Below are 21,009 nucleotides of genomic sequence, written 5' to 3'. Positions count from 1 at the left end.
TCTATTTATGCTTTTTTTATTTTTATTTTTATTTTTTACTTGCAACAAATGGATAAACATACATTCTTTTGCACTCTCAATTATATTTTGCAGAAATTCAATGTATGAAATTAACTGCAACCTGCAGGTGCATTACCCAATTATTTAAAATTGATTTTACCATCAACCACCTTTGAATTACTGCGTAAACCCACTTCAGCCCACGCCAAATTCCATTTAATCAGTGAAACGACCAAAGTGGCGCAAACTTGTAGCTAAACGTTGAGCAGCTCTTTCCGTCGCTCCCTCACCAGTCCTCGTCATCTGGGATGGTGGCCAGCGGAGGGTTGAGGCAGTAGATGTGGAACGCCATGTTGCACTCGTCACACAGCAGCTGCATGTGAGCGTCCTGCTTCCCGCCGCACACGCAGCAGGAGCAGAAGCGACACTCTGCGTCGGGGTCGGCCTTGCAGTGCTTGCACTCGGGTCCGCTCTTCCCTTGAGCCACAAACGAGATGAAATCGCAAATTTTCACATATTTAGCGCTGGTGATAAACACGGCGTTTGCTAAATTATTGTGCAGGAGTCAAACTTTTATACACTGTGTCACATTACAACCACAAGCCTCGATGTATTTGACACAACACATAATTGTGAAGTGGAAGTAAAATACGTGGTTTTCTTTTATTACACATAGTTCTGGAAATATCAAATGCACCCACGCCCCTTTTACTCAGACGCTCACAAAAATAACTCAAAATCACTGCTTACAGAAGCTCTTCATCCAATCTGACGCATCCTGAGCTATTTTGAAGAAAAAAAGGAAGCAAAGTATTGACTCATTGGAGTTGAATACAAATGCATGCAGCACTTAAAAAAATTTTTTTTATAGAAAACCTTGACAAATATATAACCTGGTTTATCCACTTCACAATTACACACCACCAATCCCAACAAGATACCTTCAAGTTTGTGGTTATACCTGACAGAACAGCGGAAACGTTCAGAGAGCGTAAATGCTACTGAAAGACTAGTTCATACGTTTAAACTGTCCGTCTGCGCTCGAGAGGGGACGAGCTCCTGGTTTCTCCACCTGGTAGATTTCATCCAAAAACTGAACTTTGCAATCTCCGATCACATCTTCGGGACCACTGTAGGAGAGGACAAGCCAGCAGCCAAGGTAGATAAATGAAACATAACAGAGCAAAACGCAATCCAGCTAAAATCAAAGCAATCGATCTCAGGATGCGAGACGCTCACCCCAGGAGAATATTAACTCGGAGCTCCTTATTGGTGCGAGAGGTTTGATTTATGGCCACTATCTCTGCGTCGTACCAGAAGCCTCTTTCGTCTGGGGTCTCCATGTTGTAGTTGACCATCACCTGCAGCCCCACCTGGAGCTGGTCCCACCGCAGCAGGGTCCTGGCGCGGGGCCTCACGTCTACGGAGCGCATCTCTACGACGCCGTTCTCTGGATAGCTGCGAAACAGTGGAGAGACAGTTTCCTATTTTTGGAATTTTCATGAATATCAACAAAAAGTATGTGGAAAATTAAGCTGTGTAGTCCATTTCTTTGGGAATGACATGGAGTTGTTGACAAGGGGTTCCCAAAGTGGGAGTCATGAAATGATTTTCAGAATCGTAGTGGTGTGACCATTCAGGTGTATGATGGGGCCAAAAGGGCAAAATTTATTACATAGATAAATGAGTGTACCATTAAATGTGTCACTAAATAATGTACAGTAATATGCATTTTCATAGTTTTTATAACAATTTTTTTTTTTAAATATGTAGAATTATTTCACTCTATGTAATATTTTTTAACTAAACAGAGGGAAATAATAATATGTATTTTTTGGGGGTCAAAAGCTGAAAGGTTTGGGAACCCCTGGGCTCAGGAACATATTAAACCTACCATATATCAGCTCATACTTGTTGAATACCTATTAGTGTACTATAATTTATATTAATTTAAAAAAAATTATTTTAGTGGATAGAGATCCCAAAATGGCTCTAGCCCAGGTGTCCACATCCTTGTAAGTCCACACCCTGGTGACCATTGACATAATTTCTGACAGAGTTCAATAAATGACACATAAAGTCAATATTTTAAACAAATTAAATCAAAATGGCCTCGATGAAATACAACAATGTGTATTTTGCAGCAGCTTTATCCCTGACCCTGCCTAAATGTAGTTGCAGCAGTAACTATTAGCAACAGCCAGCGAGAAAAGAGTAATCGCAGAGCGCCTCGTGTCGTCCTAATGGCTCAGGGCAACAAAGCACAGAACGAGGCAGAAACAAACGGACGTGAACGTCTTCTGTGAAACAGCGTAAAGCACAAAGGTAACGACAGATAAGAGATATGAACCGTCCTCTGGAGGACCATGCAAGCCCACGCTAGTCTGCAGAGTCGCATTCAAGATCTTCAGAATGAAAGCTGTCTCTAGTAGGAGTGGATTTGAAAAAAAAAAAAAAAAGAAGACGTATATTATATTATACCATCAACTCAAACACATGGCACCCTATTGAGTTATATAACCCTAAATGTTGCGCTTCAAAAACGCTTCAGTTACATCTATCTATCAAAAATGCATGTTATGTCTAGTAGTGTTTCTGCAAATTTCAATAAGTTCAATTTATTACTTTGTGAGACATTTTAAAGTTAATTAGGATTTAAATAAATACATTTAAAAAACCTAAAACCTTACCATCTGAAAGGTAAATCTCAGATTTTATGTTTCATATGAAGAAAATTTTAATATTAGACAAACATAGCCCGAGTAAATATAAAAAGTAGTTTTCAAATAACGATTCACTACGTATGTTTTGGTTTAATATTAGTAGCCACACAGGCCTGATTATTGATTGGCTGCAGAATATAAAAATCATGTAAACACCATCTGCCTGGCAACATAAAGTATCCAAAAAATAATAAGGAAAAAATAAAATAAATAAATGTAGAGCTGCAGAAATAATTATTATGAGATTTGAAAATTAACGTAGAGTGGTCAGGTAACAGCATAATGGTAAAAAGAGAAATGCATCAGGGAGAGAGAAAAGAATAGGATGTAAATATCCTTTATTGCCCTGCAGTGATTAAATTAATATATATTTAAACTAAGGTGAAATAAATAAATACAAAAGGATATTGTAAGGACCTATCAAAAAGCCACAAATCCAGCTACATTAAAAAAGAATTCATGAGGAAAAAGTCACTGACCACAATGAGAGCCATTATCTGCCAACAGATAAAACATGAAGCAGCGAGGAACCTCCTAAATGTGCCTCCTGTTACATTTGGTGCTAAACTAAGCCTGGATTTTAACAAAAGAGCATTATATCAGTCAAACACGCAACGTCAAAAATTCATTCCCTCTAAGATCTTTGAGGGACAATTATTTTTTTGCATTCACTTGGTAAATTAAATCATGATTTAGAAACTGCATTTTGTATTTACTCAGATTATCTGAATGGTAGTGAAGATAGATTTATGCGACAATAAAAGCATAAACTGTAGAAACTCCTAAGATGACAATATATTTTTACACCACTGCAACGCACCTCTTCTGAAAAGTTAATCCTTAAAAAAATGTCAATTATTACTTCTAAGACTTTTTATGACTTTTAAAGCAGACACCATGACCTACTACTTTACATACAAATCATCTTCTCCTTTAAATAAATAGATTTTACACATTCAGGACAGAGAAGGTAATTTTAGGTGGCAGAGTTAAAGCCACTTAAGGAAACATAGCTGAACTGTTGTTTGTTTTTTGTTTTTAAATCACATACTGTAGCAGCAGCAGCAGGAAAAAAAAAAAAGAATCCAAAGGATTTCACAACGGTCCTGCCAACTGTACAGCTATATTGTGCTTTGTTCTCGCCAGCAGGATATGACTGAGCTTGAGTCACTGACTATACAACTTGAACTGCGTTTCTGGGAAATGTCTCAGACAGCAGTAAAGGTGATGTGGCTAAAGATGACCAACAGCCAACACAATCAAACACACAGCAGTTGTGGAAGGACTGAGTAAAACGCCCACGCAGATTCACTGCTTCTGTCAGATGGCGGTTCTGAAACTTTTTGATCACAGTTAGCTGGATAGAGAGCACCGTTATGTTGTGCATTATGAGTTCACGTAAACTTTACAGACTTGGGAGGGAGGAAAAGAGGGGGAGCTGCTGTGGAGCTTATTACTTTCAGCAGAGTCAGCTTGGCTTCTTAGCGTTACCAACTAACACCCTGCCACCCCTGCTGTTAATTCTTTGTGCAACCCTACCTTTGCCAACAGAACTGCACTTAATCGCCTCTTACACCATTATACAGTTTGGGGCATGCAGAGAGGGATCCGACCACTCCTCTGTGAACAACTGTCACAGGTTCGAGTCCCGGCCTGATGACATTTGCAGCATGTCTTCCCCCTCTCTCTCATTCCCCACTTTCCTATTTGATCACTCAAATAAAGGCCACTAAAGCCTTTAAAAAAGAAAAAGAATGATGCCATTAAAGGTTCCCAGGCTCTTCAGAAATGAAGAAGGCCCACAGCATTACAGATTCTCCACCATACTTAGTAATAAGCATCCAAATGTTCATTTTCAGTTTGGGTATGCCCCTCTCGCTGAAGAGACTTTTTTCAAGCAGCTTTAAACTGACTAATGATTACCAGCAGACATCGAAGGAGAGTTTTAGAAAGAGCGTACTCCCAGAAAGTGGAGGCCAGGGAACGGATTTGCTTTTTTAGGGCTAAAGGATTAACATGTTTTTTAGAGAAGTGGGTTAAGTTGAATAGCAGACACACAGACACATGAAAAAATTAAACAGGCGGAAAAAAAAGAAAACAGACATCCACTTTGAAGCACAATTGTACTCAGCATGAACAGAAGGACAACAGAGAGCAACACAGCAGGAGGACAAGAGCCCAAGCTTAATGCCACACAAGCTCTCACCCAGAAATAAGCTATAAATACCAAATTAATTCATAGCCAAAACTGTTATCATATCTATACAATGTCTTGTACTTATATTAATCAAAATTGAAAGCATTTTTTTTTCTTAATCATTGAGTTTAATTCAAATTGAAAAAATACTTTATTGATCCCAAAGGGTAAATTAAAGTGAGTGGAGTTGAATCAAAAACCACCAAACTAAAAATTATTCTGATCTATTTTAAGGATTTAACAGGCAAAAACATGACATAGCATAAAATAAACGCATGAAATTTAGCAATGTCTTAAGGAGACATTCTGAGGAAAAATTGAGAATGCGCATTCAGTGTCATTAGCTGATTAAAACTTTATCAAATTTAAATGCAAAGTTTTCTTTTACTGGACATATTTCCAAAGGAGAGATTTGGATGCAGAGAGAGAGAGAAAGAAAGAGAGAGAGAGAGACAAAAGAAGAATGAACTCCAGATGAGTCAACTTGGTATGTTACCAAACCACTGCAATAAAACAGACAATATCTGAACACAAAACCAGGAAGGTTAACCTCTGACTGATTGAGGTTCCTATCGAACTAACCTCTAAATTTATGTGTGGGTTCTTCAGTCGGACTCCAGAATTTAATTCTGGGCGGCAGAAAGAGTAAAGATTATAAAACATGGCAACAGAAGTTTACACAAATCAATTGGGCTTGTTTAAAAAAATGTCATGCAGGCTTATTTTTGGTTCTGTACATTTAAAGGCAACCCACATCAGTTGCATCAGGGATTTGTCAGCAGCACGTCCATATTGTTTTCCGTTGACTCACATCCGCAGCGTCTGATGCTCCACGGCGCAGCACTGACCCTTTCTGAACCGTTTCTACCAAGGAGCATCAATGCTTCAATAAGTCCAGCATACTCTAACAGGCATTAATAATAAGCTGTTTCTAAGATTTGACAGCAGTTTGTGATTATACAATCTGAGGATCATCTTCAGTAGAACTCCATTTTATCTCTGTAATGTCAGGATAAAGGCCTCGTGGTGAGAGTTAAATTTCTATAAAGTTATTTTTTCAAGGACATTAAATGAAAAGATCAATTTAATAAATAGAAAAATCTGTGCATTTGGCGACCACCGAGTCGCCTCAATGGAAAAGATTAACTCTCGCAAAACATTGCATGGCGGTCAAATAAAAACAGTACTATAATTTATGGGTCTAACTTTTATGTTTTAGGTGATCTTGCATCTCGTAATAAAATTACTTATTCTTTATTAGAGTTTGTATTAATGCAAATAATATTAATTTAATGGATGTAATAATTTTGATATTAATTCTTGGAGTTTATCATAAAAAACATATATATATTTCCAGCTAAAACTATACAGCAAGGTAGACTTTCTAAAGGTTATGTAACTCGCCTCTACAGCTCCCGTCCCACATGACCTTCACACTTTGAGAGCGCCGATACCGAAGAGGATAGAGAGGGTCTGACGAGAGGCAGCATGCTATCTGGAGGGCAAACGCCGGTTTCTCTGAAGGATCTATTTTCAACAAATTTCCAGGACGGAAAACCCACATGGGTAAAAATGTTTGGCTGCACAACGAAATCAACAACTCGATCGTCCTGACTCATGTGTCCGGGAGCTTCTCGCACGCTTCAAGGTAATCTAACACTCAGACACGGCAGCTTCAGACAAACATTCGAACAGCTTTCTAATAAATTCCAAAAGCCATGGAAAAGCACTTCTGTTCAGACCGGAGAATAGCACGGGGAAAAGAAAACCATCATTTTGGAACATTTTGGTGAAGGCAGCTCCTGCCAAACAGCTTGGCAGATATTCACAGGAACTAGAGTGCAGCCCAGGGCTAAAGGGTGGAGGGCTGCTCTCAAGTGCATTCCATGCAAGTGGTGTGTTGCAGCCACAACAATACTTTCATTTGGCTAAAATGCACAATAAACCATTCTTGGTCTTTAAACAGAGAAATACAGACGCACTAAGCTAATTATATTGGATGAATACATATTACACACATTTTAAGCAGTCGTAGCAAAAGGCAATGAATGTTCTAGCAAGATAATGCTAAAAAAAAATTTTAATTCATAATCTCACAGCAACATTTTTGCTTCCATATATTCTCTATGCTGAATATGTTGCAACAAATAAATCCTACAAAAAAGGGATCCAAGAGGAGGGCCAGGAAGAAAAAATCTTAATTAAAATAAACTCATAAAGTTCTAACACAAAAAAACCTGCTTTCTCAGTCAAACTCTTAAACAAATGTTCACTCTACACACTCTCAGTTATTGTAGATTCTTGCTGATTGAAATCAAGAACCCGTTAAGGCGATAAAAGCATCTTCATTCAACAGATCCTTACCTTAAAACCACATCTAGCCTCAACAGATTACAAGCTCTCATATGAAGTGCACAGCTTTAGGATTGACTGTTCTCCAAGATGACTTGTTGCAACAGGTAAGTGATGGTATTAAAATTACCCTCCAACACATTTTACACACCTAAACTGCCTCATTAATTCAAGTTTTTTTTTTTTTCCTCAGATATTTTTGCTGAAAAGTACCTGAATATTGGAATGACAACATCAGCTATCATTAATCGACATTTTCCGTTTCTTTGTCTTTCTTTTCTTTATTTACAGTCACAACAAGATCTCACGTCATTAAAATCCATGTCAGGTTTGGGCATTGAAAGTCCATCTGACCTGCAAAATATGGGGTCAGTGGATGACACTTAAAATTTAGCTGACGAATAAATATTACACACAGGTGGTTCTCTGCAATAGCAATATAGCACACACTGATACTGTAAGCAGCATTACTTGTCTAGAACTTTAAATATAAATCCTCCGTGCATGTTTTTGTATCACAGGGGGAGCTCAATTTCAGCATTATAATCAGCTTAATATTTCAAAACATTCCCATGTGTGGACATTTAAGAGCCAAACGGACATCTGGTATATCTCTTGAGAAGACAAACGCAAAGAAAAAAAAATGAAGAAAATCAGTGTTTTATTCTTCAGTTCTGACCTTAGTCTGCAAACATGTTGCTGCTATAAACTAATTCATGCTCTCTCAGCAAATCCACTCTTATGGCTGTTCAGTGGCATTACATATAATGTGGTGCATTTCGCTGCGCGTGTTCAGTCTTGGTATGAATACAGCTGTTCCCCGAAGGCCTCAAAAATTTGTTCAAGAACATTTGGGCAAGGCAGGTTTTGTTTGGATAACACCATTCATTTACAGGGTGAACAAACATGGAGAACAAGGAGCCAGAAAGGTCGAGGATAAAGTTTAAAGCAGAGTAAGTTCATAAAATAATATCCAGCCAAGAGGCTCGAGAGCAGCAGCAGAGATCCACAACACAGACAGGTGAATCCATCCGTCAGACGACTGTCACTTCTGCACTCAATAAATCTGGGCTTCATGGAAACTCTGCAAAAAAGAATATTTAAAAGAAAGCCAAAAGAATGAATATTGTTGGCAGTTTGCTACTGGCCCTGCAGAGACCACAACGTGAAGCTAAATGCATATAAGTAAAAGCAGAGAAAAGTGTTCTCTCTCCCAGAGATGCAAGTACAAAATGATGAAACAGGATGTTTAAGATCAAAGCGTACTCTTGCACTCCTTTTCACTGATGCTCCCTATCCAGTCTGTGTTTTAACTATTTCGCAAAGAATAATGAACAAAATTTTAGTTTCAGACATGCAAAGGCGGCAAACAACCTCCAGAGAACCTGTTGCTGTAACTGCAGTAAATAGTTTTCTATAAATATTTAATCAAGAGGGTAAAATATAGAAGCACGCTGGATTTTAATTTTTTTTTTCTTCTGAAAAAGACTTTGAAAAACATCTGTCACTTTCTTTCATTTCACAATTATGTGCTAGTTTCTATACAGACGGGTGTGGTTTCAAAATCCTAAATATTTGGAAAAGTTTGAGAGGAATTGCACAACATAACCAAAATAAATTATCATTTTTCACATTTGTTTCCATTACTTTCTGTACAAGGAATCTAGTTCAGACAAAAAAAAAAAAAATCCAATCATGCCAAAACATTTAAAGGCTGCGTGCACACGACACAGACGGCTCATCGGTTCCCAGGCACAGCAGAAAACAGATTATCTCCCAACGTGAATTTGTGGCTCGTTATATTGTGTGGAAATGCTGCCAAAACAACGGAGGTTCATCGGGAAGGTTTGGTTTGTTGCTCTCAGACAATGCAGGCAGGTGTTACAGTGGTGCAAAAAGTGCTATGGTGTGAGAAGATGGTGCAATTTTACCCATCCTACATTTTTTCCCCCTCTCGAGCGATCAAAGTGATGGAAAAAAAACCCCGTAAAAAAAAGATAAGCATACACCCTGAGAAAGCAAAAGCATAGAAAGCTGCTACTAAACCGCAAGCTGAGAGTTGTTGAATAATTAGCGTTTACTTATTGCTTCTTCAACTTTGTCCCATGACTAACTGCAATAAGAAACTGTGATATTTAGAGGTGTTTGGGTTTTGGACCGTTGTTCTCTATTAGCTTTCTCTGATACACTTGTCCCTATTGACTTATTACAAAATAAAAATATAAAATTTCAAGCAAGAGCTTATACCGATAAAGCTAAAATAAAAGAAATTAATACATTCTAATAATAAAGCTTGGGTTTATTATTGAAGCTCCTTTCCGAAGGACCATTTCTGTCCAAATGCCAACAGTACAACAACAAACTCAATGGAAAATTAAGCCTACATTAAAAAAAAGAAACTACAACAGGTGATGGGCACACAACCCATGATATAATTACCATGGAATAACAACCTCTGGCAGAAACGCATTCGCGCCACTGACAGTCGGAGAGAGCGAGGAGGCAACGTCTCACCGGTCTCATGTTCACAGCAATTACAGACAAAGCTGAAGGAGGCAAGCGAAGAAGTAATGCTCCTGAGAACTAGGGGTTTCCATGGAAACATCGGCTTCTGAATGAAGTCGCTGGAAAAAGGGGGAATGCGAGAGAGTTCAAATTATTGCAGCATCAACAACACAAACCCATGTTCTCCATCCTTCAGGCCGGCAGGAAAAATAACATCTACCTGCAATTCCAATTGTTACCAATTCTATCTCCCACAAAAGGGCAAGGAAATTTACACAATGTAGAAACCCGATTCTTACATGCACTGTATAGAAAGACATATGACTGTTTTTTTTAACCGTCTTAATTTAAATCAGATTCAACTTTTCCTGTTTTTAATCAGCTAAGATTGCCAAAATTGTTTCTATTTGCTAATTTCTAGAATAACAAGAAAATAATTTTGGATTGAATTTCCAGACACTTGAAACTCATTTTCATTGCATTTAGGTATATCCTAAACTATTTTCAGTTTTGAAATCTAAATGCAAACTATCCTGGGATACATTGAACAAACACCCACTGCCATCATGTGACATCATTAAAGTTACCTGGACAAATCTATAAAAAATAAAAAATGAGTGCTGCTGTCAGTTAATAGGATTACACAGCTGCCAGCAATCAGGTACCCAAATTAATAAATTTGTACAATCACATCCAAATATATGCCTAATGTTGTTAATTTAAATATTCTTCAAGTCTTTCCTTTGCATTTGCTACTTCTAACTAACAATCTCTGCTCAAGAACAAGCCACATTTTGAAAACCGCAAAACTTTTCCATCACACACTTCCTCTCTATTCTTTTAAAAGATGACCGAGAAAGTGCAGCAGTAACAGGAGTTTTCTGTAACTGCATGAAGACACAGAGCACTCCCCTTTGTTTCTTCCAAAATGTATATTTGATAGACAACCAGCAGTTGTCCAGGAAATGCACAAAAATGTCACAAAAGAAAGTATGTTACTTCCACAGAGCAGGAAGGCAGCATATTAAGCCATTACTTACTCTTCATATTTAATGTGGTAAGCTATGTCCTCTTCTTTCTCCTTGGTTTCTGTGGTAGAGTCTTTCTGAGAGGTGGAGGCTCCGTTACTTTCAGAGTTTAACACAGGGTTATTCCTGTTATTGTCCGTGGTTTGACCTTGTCCATGGGCCTGTGCCTGCTCAGCCTCCAGCTTCCCGTTTGTCCTTTTTGAGGGCCGGCCCACCTTTCCCTTAGTGGGCGTTATCTGTCCTTTGGGTGAAAGTGTCACATTTTCGATGCAGGCCTCAAACCAGGCACCGATGCTTACGTCCCTACAGTCCACCAGCTCGTTAATCTGAAAGAGGAAAAAAAAAACGCTAAAATGACTGGTCTTGACTCATGTCCAGTACATGCTCTGTTAAATGTTACAAATATTCACCTACTTTGGGCACTCAATAAAAACCGTTAATAGTGTGCAACCAAAACCATATTTTTGAGACAAATATCAAATCAGTCATAACACTATGCTTTCCTTTTTCTTAGTCTTAACAGCTCAAATTTCCTCAGAAACGCGCCAATCAAAGCCCTGTAGCCAACTTCACATAACCAACAATCATTAAGCATTTATATTAGAAGCAGAGGCGAAGTCACACTGTGTGAAACCAGGTTTCACTTTCATTTGAAGCGAAGACAAGCCGACATTTTAAGCAGCCTTTACACTTCTTACACTTTAGCATTAGAAATTGAAAACAGTCTCTCTGTGTATTCCCAAGAGAATGTATAACCAAACTTTAACTTGGAAATTAAAAGAGAGAGAAAGGCTGCCAGTATTTCCAAATCCAGCATCTTCTATGACAGATTGAAAGTTCAAAATTACAGTTAAAATATTGTTTAGATTCATATTGGCAGATATAACCATTTACAGCTGAACATTATAAAGGACAGTATTGTATTATTTTCACATCTTCGCCAACAGTTTTGATACTTTAGTCCCCAACATTATAATAACTAAGAATCTCGGGTTAACATTTGCCATGTATGTTACAGTCAACTGGTTTCAGGTATCCAACGATACAACAAAAATACTTTTTTGATTTAGCATTTTCCTTTTTATTATTCAAGCTTGCACAGATTTTATAAGCCATCTTAAAAACCCCACTATCCGTGAAGTTCTCTTTTTTTCTGAAGTATGAGAAATTGACATCTATGGATGATGCCGTTTCCAATTGGTCTTCAGATTCAGCGTACAGTCTCTGTAGCGCCAAGAAACCAAAAAGAGTAACTTCAAAATGCACTGTTTTTTTTGTTAACTTTTTGGAAATTGCTACATTATCCTTAGATTCTAACAGAATAAATTCAAGATTCCAAAACTATTCACTTTTATTACTTTTATGAGCAAACTCACCTTGTACAAGCCAATCCCTGGGTTGACTAATGTGCTCCGGCTGGACGTGGGTGGCTGAGTATCCTGTGCTGGACTGGAGGACCTGAAGCCATTTTTGGTACTAGCAGCGACGGTTTCTAGCTTGGTTTCATTTACAGTGGCACGGTCGCCTTCGTTCTTATTGTCCGTGTCGGATGAGGTCTCCACATCTGCTGAGGAGGCCGGAGCTCGGAGGTTTTCAGTCTTCGAGTCAGGCAGAGGAGCTGAGCTACTGGCGACACCAGACGCGTCCTTGGTGGCAGGACTGTCCGGGGGGTCGGTCTGAGACCGGATCAGCAGCTGGACGATGTCATTGAGACCCACATTGTAGTCGAAAAGTGTCAGACCGTCTTCCATCTAAACAAGAGCAAAAGGAAAATGTGGTAGTAATTCCTGAAAAGACACCAATATGATACGACAATGTAAAGGCTGTTTTTACCAAATAAGCACTGCTTACGTATTAGAGCTAAGAAAAGATTGTGCCCTGATAATATTTATGCTGAAATTCTGCAAATGTATGCATAACCTTTCTTTTACATGTGTCAAATATCCTTAATCTAATGGGTTCAAGTCCCAATAAACCCTTTGCTATAACAAATTAACCCTCATGTGCTGGCAATTACCCTCAAGACTAACCACAAGGCTATTTATGAAATCAAACATTAAAAGCACCTGGCAGCAAACATAAAAGCAAAGCCAGAGAACAAGGATATTGATGATAGGGGCAGCGTAAACAGCAGAGAACAATCTGTTACATATCTTCAGGAGAATTTTGTTCAAATGTGAATCTAGATATTTTGTAATTCCAGCGCAGTAAAAAAAAAAAATAAATAAATAAATTATTATTGTTGGAGACTATGCAGTGAATGTAAACCTAATCATTTTCAGTGTTTTTTGGGGGAACTACCCTGTAATCACTGCTTTTAGGGGAATCCTGAAAAAAACATGGAATGCATTCAAGGGAGAAGTTAAGCTTAAAATGTTTGTTTTGGTAAAACGAAAGCAAACCTCAAGCATTTTAAACATAAATACATATTTAGAATAATGGTAATGGCAAGCGGGAAAGCCATTCTCAAAAATAGTGGAGGTAGAAAAAGGTCTTCTGGTAACAACAGAACAAACTTTCCTCGAGAATTTTACTAAAACAGCATAAACCGATACTGATGACAACTGGAACTTGTTACATTGTGTAGCACTGATTTTTTACATTTATATTAACAATACAATTAGAGACTTATGTTGTTGAATTTTCTTAACTTTGTAAAAGTATCAAACTGTAAAACAAAAATTGGAAACACATCAACTTCATAGGGCCCTTGGTTTAGGCAGATTGTGCCAGTTTCAACACCAGGTTTATGTGTAATGCAACTTCTGATATTTTTTAATATTATGTTATGCTGTCCTGTTGCAGTTTTATTTTAGTTTATTTATTTTATTTAACCTTACATATAAAGAAAAGCACTGCTTTTGTCAAGGCATAAAAAATAATCAGGTTGACTAAACAGTATGAGTTTACATTCTGTAATTATTATTATTACACTCTTCACAACATGTTCCAGACTTTTGGTCTTATCTCGAACTCAGCGATGGATTTTTGAACATGAAGCAACGGCTTGGCTGATTTTTTATCTTTTTTCCCCCCATGCGCTCTCCACAGTGACTTCATTTCCAGCAGCGACATCAGGCTCCCGCTGCAATGTGTTTTTACTTCACACTCCTCACAATCAGCCTCAAAATAAAGAGCCCCAAACACACAAGAGGAGAAATTGCACAAATAAATACATACACAAATAGATAATGTCACTTCAGGCAGAAATGGGTCATTTTCATATGCTTCATAATTTAAAAGCAAAACAATTTGATTGTAGCCTCTCAACTGAACGTAAAGCGATTACAAACGCACAATGGGAGGACATGTCCATAAGCAGGGGAAACACTACGCCACTACATGTCAAGTAGAGAAGAGTAAGATACACATGCCTTTGTGTGCGTGCACTGGTGCCGTTTAGGCACAAGTTGATCACAAGTCTGCGTTAACATCTGTTCCCTCATGTTCAAAAAAACTGTTGGCCGACGCTCAGGTAGAGATTATACGACAGAATAAACCAAAGTCTGCGCAGCGTGAAGGAAAACGCTGAGCCTTTTTTACGACCGACGGCTCTGCTGCTGCCCTGTTTGTGTTTATCTGAACTGTCCCACGGAAACAGGCGCCAGATCGCTGCTGCAGTCTATGGGTTCTTTCTGCAAGCAAAAAATAAATAAATAAATAAATAAGAGATATGTACGCATGAATTACAGTGATAGGATGTGTAGCTGGGGGACAGAAATGACTTGGTTGCCATGACAACCGAAAGAGAGCACCCCACATTCACAATCACACATACACACACACACAGCTTCATCCGCCACCCCACTTTAAGTCTGAGCGTATGCAATCCAGAACCCACCAACACAATCAACATCAACATGACCCTTTCAGGGGAGGATCCAGAGGATTTGCTGTTAGCTGTGCTGTTTAATACGGCCTCTGCTTTTAGAATGTAGCGTACAGTGGAAACCTCAACCCTCTGGACATATCAGCAATTCATTTTACCCCGATAAAGCCATTGTGCTGGGGAGAGAAGCATGGCCGCCACCCTCGCTCGCTCTCCCCAACGCTCTTCTTCGTTGTTTGACAATGGGGAAGGGTGAGATTGGAGGTGTAGGAGGAAAGCACGATTTCCCCCCATCCTTCTCGCTTTTTAATAGCCTCATGAAATTTAGATCAGAGGAGCAGCCGTGCAAACAGAGCCAAACACTTACTTTGCACCTATCTGTCCTTTGCATGGTGGTCTGCCTCGGCTTTCTTTTGTCTAGCTCTGACTTTGTCTAACCCTCAGATTTTGGTGTAGTGACGCCATTGCTTTTTTTTGGTGTGAGCTTTAAGAGAAGAAAGGTAAACAAAACAAACTGGGAGCATCCTGAGCAGATAATGAGCCTGCTGGCAGAACCTGCCGCAGAGAGACTGGCTCGCTCGTTGATGAGTTCATGTTATTTGGAATAGAGACTCGCACAGACAGAATTTCAGAACAAGCACACAGCAGAATTGCACTGCACCAAACACAAATGGCTTGGCTGTTTTCTGTTTTTTGTTTTTTTTTTGTGCACGCGCTCTTCACAGCAGCTTCATTTCCAGTAGCGTGATCAGACTCCTGCTGCAAGGTGTTTTTGACTTCAGCCTCTTCGGAATCAGCCTTGAAACAAAGAACAACAAACTAAAAAGGAAAAAATAAATAAATGTTAGGAGAAACCATGCATATTGAAACAGAATGTTGTTGCAGCCAGAAACGTGGCAATTTCACCCTCATTTGCAACTTCATTTAAAAAGCATGATGCCTCTCGTGTGTCGGCAGACTTGACGACTTGGGGGTGTCTGAGCAAAAAAAAACGCCACTTGAAAGTCAAACCGAATCAACACCTCTTCACAATCTGAACACTCCTGCTGAATTTTCACAGGTCGAAACAGACGGAAAACCCATCGAAGCAAGATCCAAATAAAGAGGGTATGAAACGATTCAAACCAGTTGGACTATTTTCACCTTTGCCTTGCTACAACAACAATCATCAACATGTGACTTTACGTGCCTTAGGAAGTTATCCAACTAGCGAACAGGGTGACAATGAGAACTGCAATTAATTATTCATTTAGTAATTGATTGTTCTATTCATTATTCGGACAATGGATTCATCCCATTTAAAAAACTGGCATTACATTAATGATACAGATAACCAAATAATTAAATTCCTTTCTAACAAAGAAAATAAACAATTTATTGTCTCAACTGCAATAACACAGCATTCCTTTAGTGAATTTCAACCAGGTGAAGCTAAAACTATCATTAGTTTTGAGTAAAACATATTTACAGACAAAGGTGTTTATATCTCAAATGTAAAACGCATATAATTCATAGAGTACAGCTTTGGATTAATTACTGTTGTTTTTGCACCAAATATTCTTTTTTGAATCTCTGTACACCAGATAACAATTAATCGATCATATTAGTTGACGATTATTTCAATAGTCGATTCATCACAATGAATATGATGAATCGGTTGAAGCCTATAGTGACAACTATCATTTACTGTACTATATAATGAACAGGGAAAACATAAGAAATTCTACTTCCAGACATCTTGAAGAAGAAGCAATGATCAGATCAGACATAAAAACTTAACGTTGCATATACAAAATGTCATGTGTAGCATAGAACTAGCACCCTGAACACACCCTACTGATGGTGGTGGCAGCATTATGCGGTGAGGATGATTTTCCTAGAGCGGATGGACGGAGCTAAATACAAGGCAATCCTGGAGAAAAGTCTTCACACTTCCATGGATGTTCGAACATATAACCAGAGCTACACTGGATCCAGACTGAGTGAGACTAAGCTGCTTTGCAAATTGGCAAAAACCTTCCAACTCTACATGTGCAAAGCAAATTCAGACATGCAGCTGTAACTTAGATGCGGTTCCACTAAGTAGCGGCTCAGTGGGGGAGCCGAGGCCAATAACCCTCACTTTATTTGTAAAACATATTTGTCTCAAGTATGCACCGCTCAGTGTTGGTCTACGGCGTATAAACACAACAATGTTTGTGGTTGTCGTATGACAAAATGTAAAAAGATTTAGTAGCAGATTAAACTTTGAGCGCTCTTCGAAAACTGAACTGTTCTGGCTTTTCTATGTTAGATCAGTGACGCAGCAAATTTTTTTTGTAGTCTGCATCTTATCAGGGCAAATATTTCCACTATTATTCACTAACCACTGCGATGACATGCAGCCTCGAATGACCTTTTTTCTGCATGGTAAAAAATATTAGCCTCCGACAGCCTTTCAGGTGCGAAAGAAAAGCAGAATCGACACTTGTGAATGAGAAGGAAGACGCTGCAAACAAACTTCTGCACGGCTACTTCAGGACCCCGCCCCACATTTCTGTTGGCGAAGAGTTGAGCAAAATAGGTCATATTACCAAAAACAATGACGGGAGAGGGGGTGTGGGGGGCTGCCTGTGTGCCTGCTCAGTGCTAGCCTTCAGCTTAGGGGTTTTTTATCATTCATTCTCCCCTCAGTCATTTGATCTCAAAGAAAAAGTCACCACTTGATCTACTTCTTCAGCCTTTTTTTATTTTTTATAAACCTAGTGTGTTAGTTTGAAAATAAAGTTTTGCTTTCTACAAATCGAAGATTTTAATCAAGTATTTGAAGCGGTTTGAGAAGCACATCCAAACAGACCCAATTTTCCTTATGTGTTCTCAAACACTATTATTCCAAATATCCTAATGAGGAAAAGAAAACTAAATAATAAGTCATTAGTGTTAGTTTATTATCATATAGTTTTCTTAAATACTAATAGTCAGTGGCAATCATATTACTAAGCAACCCCATTTACAGCTTTAGCTTCTCTCATCGATCTAAGAAGAGAAAGAAACTGAGCCATGCATTTGAAAAGTTTTTGTTAATCTGAGTGAAGCATGAAAATGTCACTAAATCTGATCACTGCTTTTACATAAATTGGTAGATAATGCGGGGTCCTTTGACTAACAGGCATGCTAGGGAGTGGCCACACTGCAACCATATTTAAAACTCGTAGAAATCCTGCAGTTACCGTCAGGGATTCAGGGCCTTCCATTGTTTTCTACCCTTTGTCCAGTCTATCTATAAGAGAAGGGTGTGGACTCAGGGAAAGCGCTGCTGCAGCTAACTTTGCAACACAGCAATAACTTTCAAATGAGGAGCCACAACAACATCGATCCATGTATAATCAAATTGCAACAATATCTAGGTCAGAGAAATCGTCCGTCTGAAAGAGAGCAGCCGAGCAAACAGGCAGCTGTTGGAAAAAATCCAACGATCTTAGCATGCAATAAGTAATTGCTTTAGAAGGGGGGAAAAGTGGACTAACAGTGTTTTAGATAAATCACACGGACGCCATGTGCTGAGCTTTGAACCGAAAGTCAAGGCGCTTTTTTAAAATTAGCAAATATGCAGGTTTGTTGCAAAAGTGTGTGGGCGCTGAGCTGAAAGGCCGCGCGGCCAGTGGAAGATGTGTGTGAGGCTGCGAGTGCGAGTGAAAAAAAAAATGTTTCAAGTGAAACACGCACAACAAGTAGTGGTCAGGAAAAAAACGAGACGGGGAAGAAAAAAATAAAAAGCACAGTTAAAAAAAATAATTAAAAGGAAGACACAAGCAGCAAGTCAAAGATGAGTGGCTCCTGGCTCAGGACGCTCCCGACAGAAACGCAAGCATGACTTTGGAGCGATGAGGCAGCGAGAGCAGAGAGCTGGAGGGAAAAACAAGACGCCATTTTGAAAAGGGAATTAGACTGAGTTGCCGAGCTACGAGCCTAAATCCTAACAGGCCTCAGACACCAGAGTGGATGTCAGTGTACAAGCTCATTCCATACATTACTTAACACATGGAAAGCCCCTAATCAAGGCGCTCCACTTGTTTTCCATTGGAATAAAGGAAGTAGGGGATTTACAACACAGGATGGGCCTGGTGTTGTTAACTACAACAACCAGGACCAACTTCAGGTTAACAAATGAATATTCCTATCATTTATTAACATTGTGACCAGCTTCAGGGCAAACAATTCTTTAATATAGAAGCAGTTGTGTTGAGTAGTACTTACAAACTACAAGCAAAGCAGACATTTTCTTGATTGAACATAACTATTTTTAGAGGAACAATTTGAAACCACTCCGCTTAAGTGTTATTTCCCCCCCCCCACTAATTGAGCAGGAGAAAGTCTCCAACTTGCAGAAACCAAACTGACCCATCTGGATGGATCAATGAGGTCCGACTTCTCAATCTCTCGTAGAACAAAAATCTTCTTCTGCCTGACATACATCAACAGGTGAAGATATGTCTGAATATCAGCAAAGTGAGATCAGCATACCATACGGTGCAGTCTTTCCCGGGGCTATAATGCTTGGCTGACTCACCAAGTCAGTACAATGAGAAAACTCTGAATAAACTCCAGACGCAAAGAGAAGACAGATCTGTTTGTAGAGATACTTGCATGAACAAAAAAAATCATGTTCAGGTTTAAGTTACATTTAAGTTCATCGATAGTGCAAATATGAGAAATAATCCTTTAGTAAATACAGTTGAATAAGACAAATGGGTCTAATTATAGCCAGTCATCGTTCAATTTACATTTTCTTTATATACATTATTTTCTTCATAATACAATGCAATTGGTATAGTCACAGAGATCCGGCTCTATATAGTGTAATTCAATCAAATCAGCTTATCATTTAATGTCAATTGTGCCTCCTTTCCTCTCAGCAGTACGGCTCACGTCAGTGCAGTTTAGTACGCTACTTCATGGTCCGCCATATTCATTGAACCACTGGGTTCTCACTGGGAAGGGGAGCTAAATGTTTTCCGATCAAAACGCTGTGTTTTGTGATGCCAGTAGCTCTGCCCTAACCAGTAGTACCATTGTCCTATGCACCTACACCTGAATTGGTTGGCTGCATTATGGACCTCTTTTGTAATAAAAACAATTAAAATAGCGTACCGAACCTCAACAACCCATAGCGTCCAACTCAATGCAAATGAGGCATTACTTAATAACTATTTTATGCCTTACAGAGGAACTACATGTCTTGAAAGTGTCAAACAACTCAATAGTAAGAGCTCTGTCAACTGTAACATATAGCAACACAAGATTTACCTCAAGCTTTCATACATATTGGAATAACTTTGTTTTGTGATGAATGCATTTGTCTTTTCCACTCTATTATTTATATTATTTTACTTTTTTAAATGATATGGACTACTTTTGTAAGGAAATAAAGACTTCTATATTCCGAGGAAGCAAGTGGCAACAGTGGTAAACAACAAATCCCTTCGAACAGGAAGACAACTCCATTAAAACTAGATGAACTCAACAGTAAACCTGCTGCTTTAAAGCTGCTCACTGGAGGTAGTCAAGCACAGAGACATACACAAACATGCATGAATTAATCTTGTTTAAGGAGCTTACAACTTTTATTGTCTTTGAATGTAAGTGGCATGTCCAAAGCTTTTGAGTTTGAGAAAGAAAATATTTACGTCTTTCTGCTCACAGAAAGATGTGTTTGGGTAACTTTAATGTCAGTCCTTACGCTGAAAGGTTGAACTCTGACCTATGGCCTTACAATCAAAGTTGTCAAAGAGGTTTTGAAAGATTAGTTTTTGTCAATAATTCACTTGCATAGAGAAATCAGACAGGGATAGGAATTGGCCAATTTTGTCTTGATCAACCATAAGCAATGACCAAAATCCTGATCTTTTTAGTGAAAAAGTGGTTTTAATACAACCGGGCTCATTAGCAACAACACTCTTCTGTGTGGTAGTTGTAATTGAGAGATGACAACTTAAAATAGCTATTTTCAGTGTCTGGTGTTAAAAAAATAAGTAAGTGAAATTCCAACGATGTAAAAAGCTATTTTAAAAGTAAATTGTATTTTATATGAAATAGAAATAGGTCATGATAGAGCAAGAGAGCACAAGACTGCAACTGATAACACACAAGATGAACGAAAGTCCTTTGGAAATCTCACAACTTAAACATTTACATTGTTTGGTAACACTATCTAATATGCTATTAATTCTAACTCTATTACTCACCAATAGACCAAACTAAAAGAAAAAAAAAACATCAAGTCCATAATCATTTTGTCTTTGTTTCAAACTGCTACAAATCCCAGTTTTACAACTTTGTTACAAGAGATGTGCATGGCCTGCATTTCCACATTTATGCAAATCATAATCATTCACA

General features: G+C 38.6%; 1 protein-coding gene across 1 annotated transcript in view; it reads right to left on the bottom strand.

Annotated features, from left to right (window-relative positions):
• The window catches only part of uhrf2 (ubiquitin like with PHD and ring finger domains 2), a 30,791-nt gene that overhangs the window by 7,724 nt on the left and 2,058 nt on the right, over nt 1-21,009 (bottom strand). Inside the window, exons 2-6 of the mRNA XM_008424280.2 lie at nt 12,182-12,556; nt 10,818-11,131; nt 1,240-1,458; nt 1,021-1,130; nt 291-477 (exon numbers count right to left, since the gene is read on the bottom strand). Coding sequence (XP_008422502.1) covers nt 291-477; nt 1,021-1,130; nt 1,240-1,458; nt 10,818-11,131; nt 12,182-12,556 — 1,205 coding nt within the window. The remainder of the gene's footprint in view (nt 1-290; nt 478-1,020; nt 1,131-1,239; nt 1,459-10,817; nt 11,132-12,181; nt 12,557-21,009) is intronic.

The sequence above is a fragment of the Poecilia reticulata genome, linkage group LG12 (genome assembly GCF_000633615.1).
Source record: "Poecilia reticulata strain Guanapo linkage group LG12, Guppy_female_1.0+MT, whole genome shotgun sequence".
NCBI classification, from domain to species: Eukaryota; Metazoa; Chordata; class Actinopteri; order Cyprinodontiformes; family Poeciliidae; genus Poecilia; species Poecilia reticulata.
This window is presented reverse-complemented; position numbering and strand designations above follow the sequence as displayed.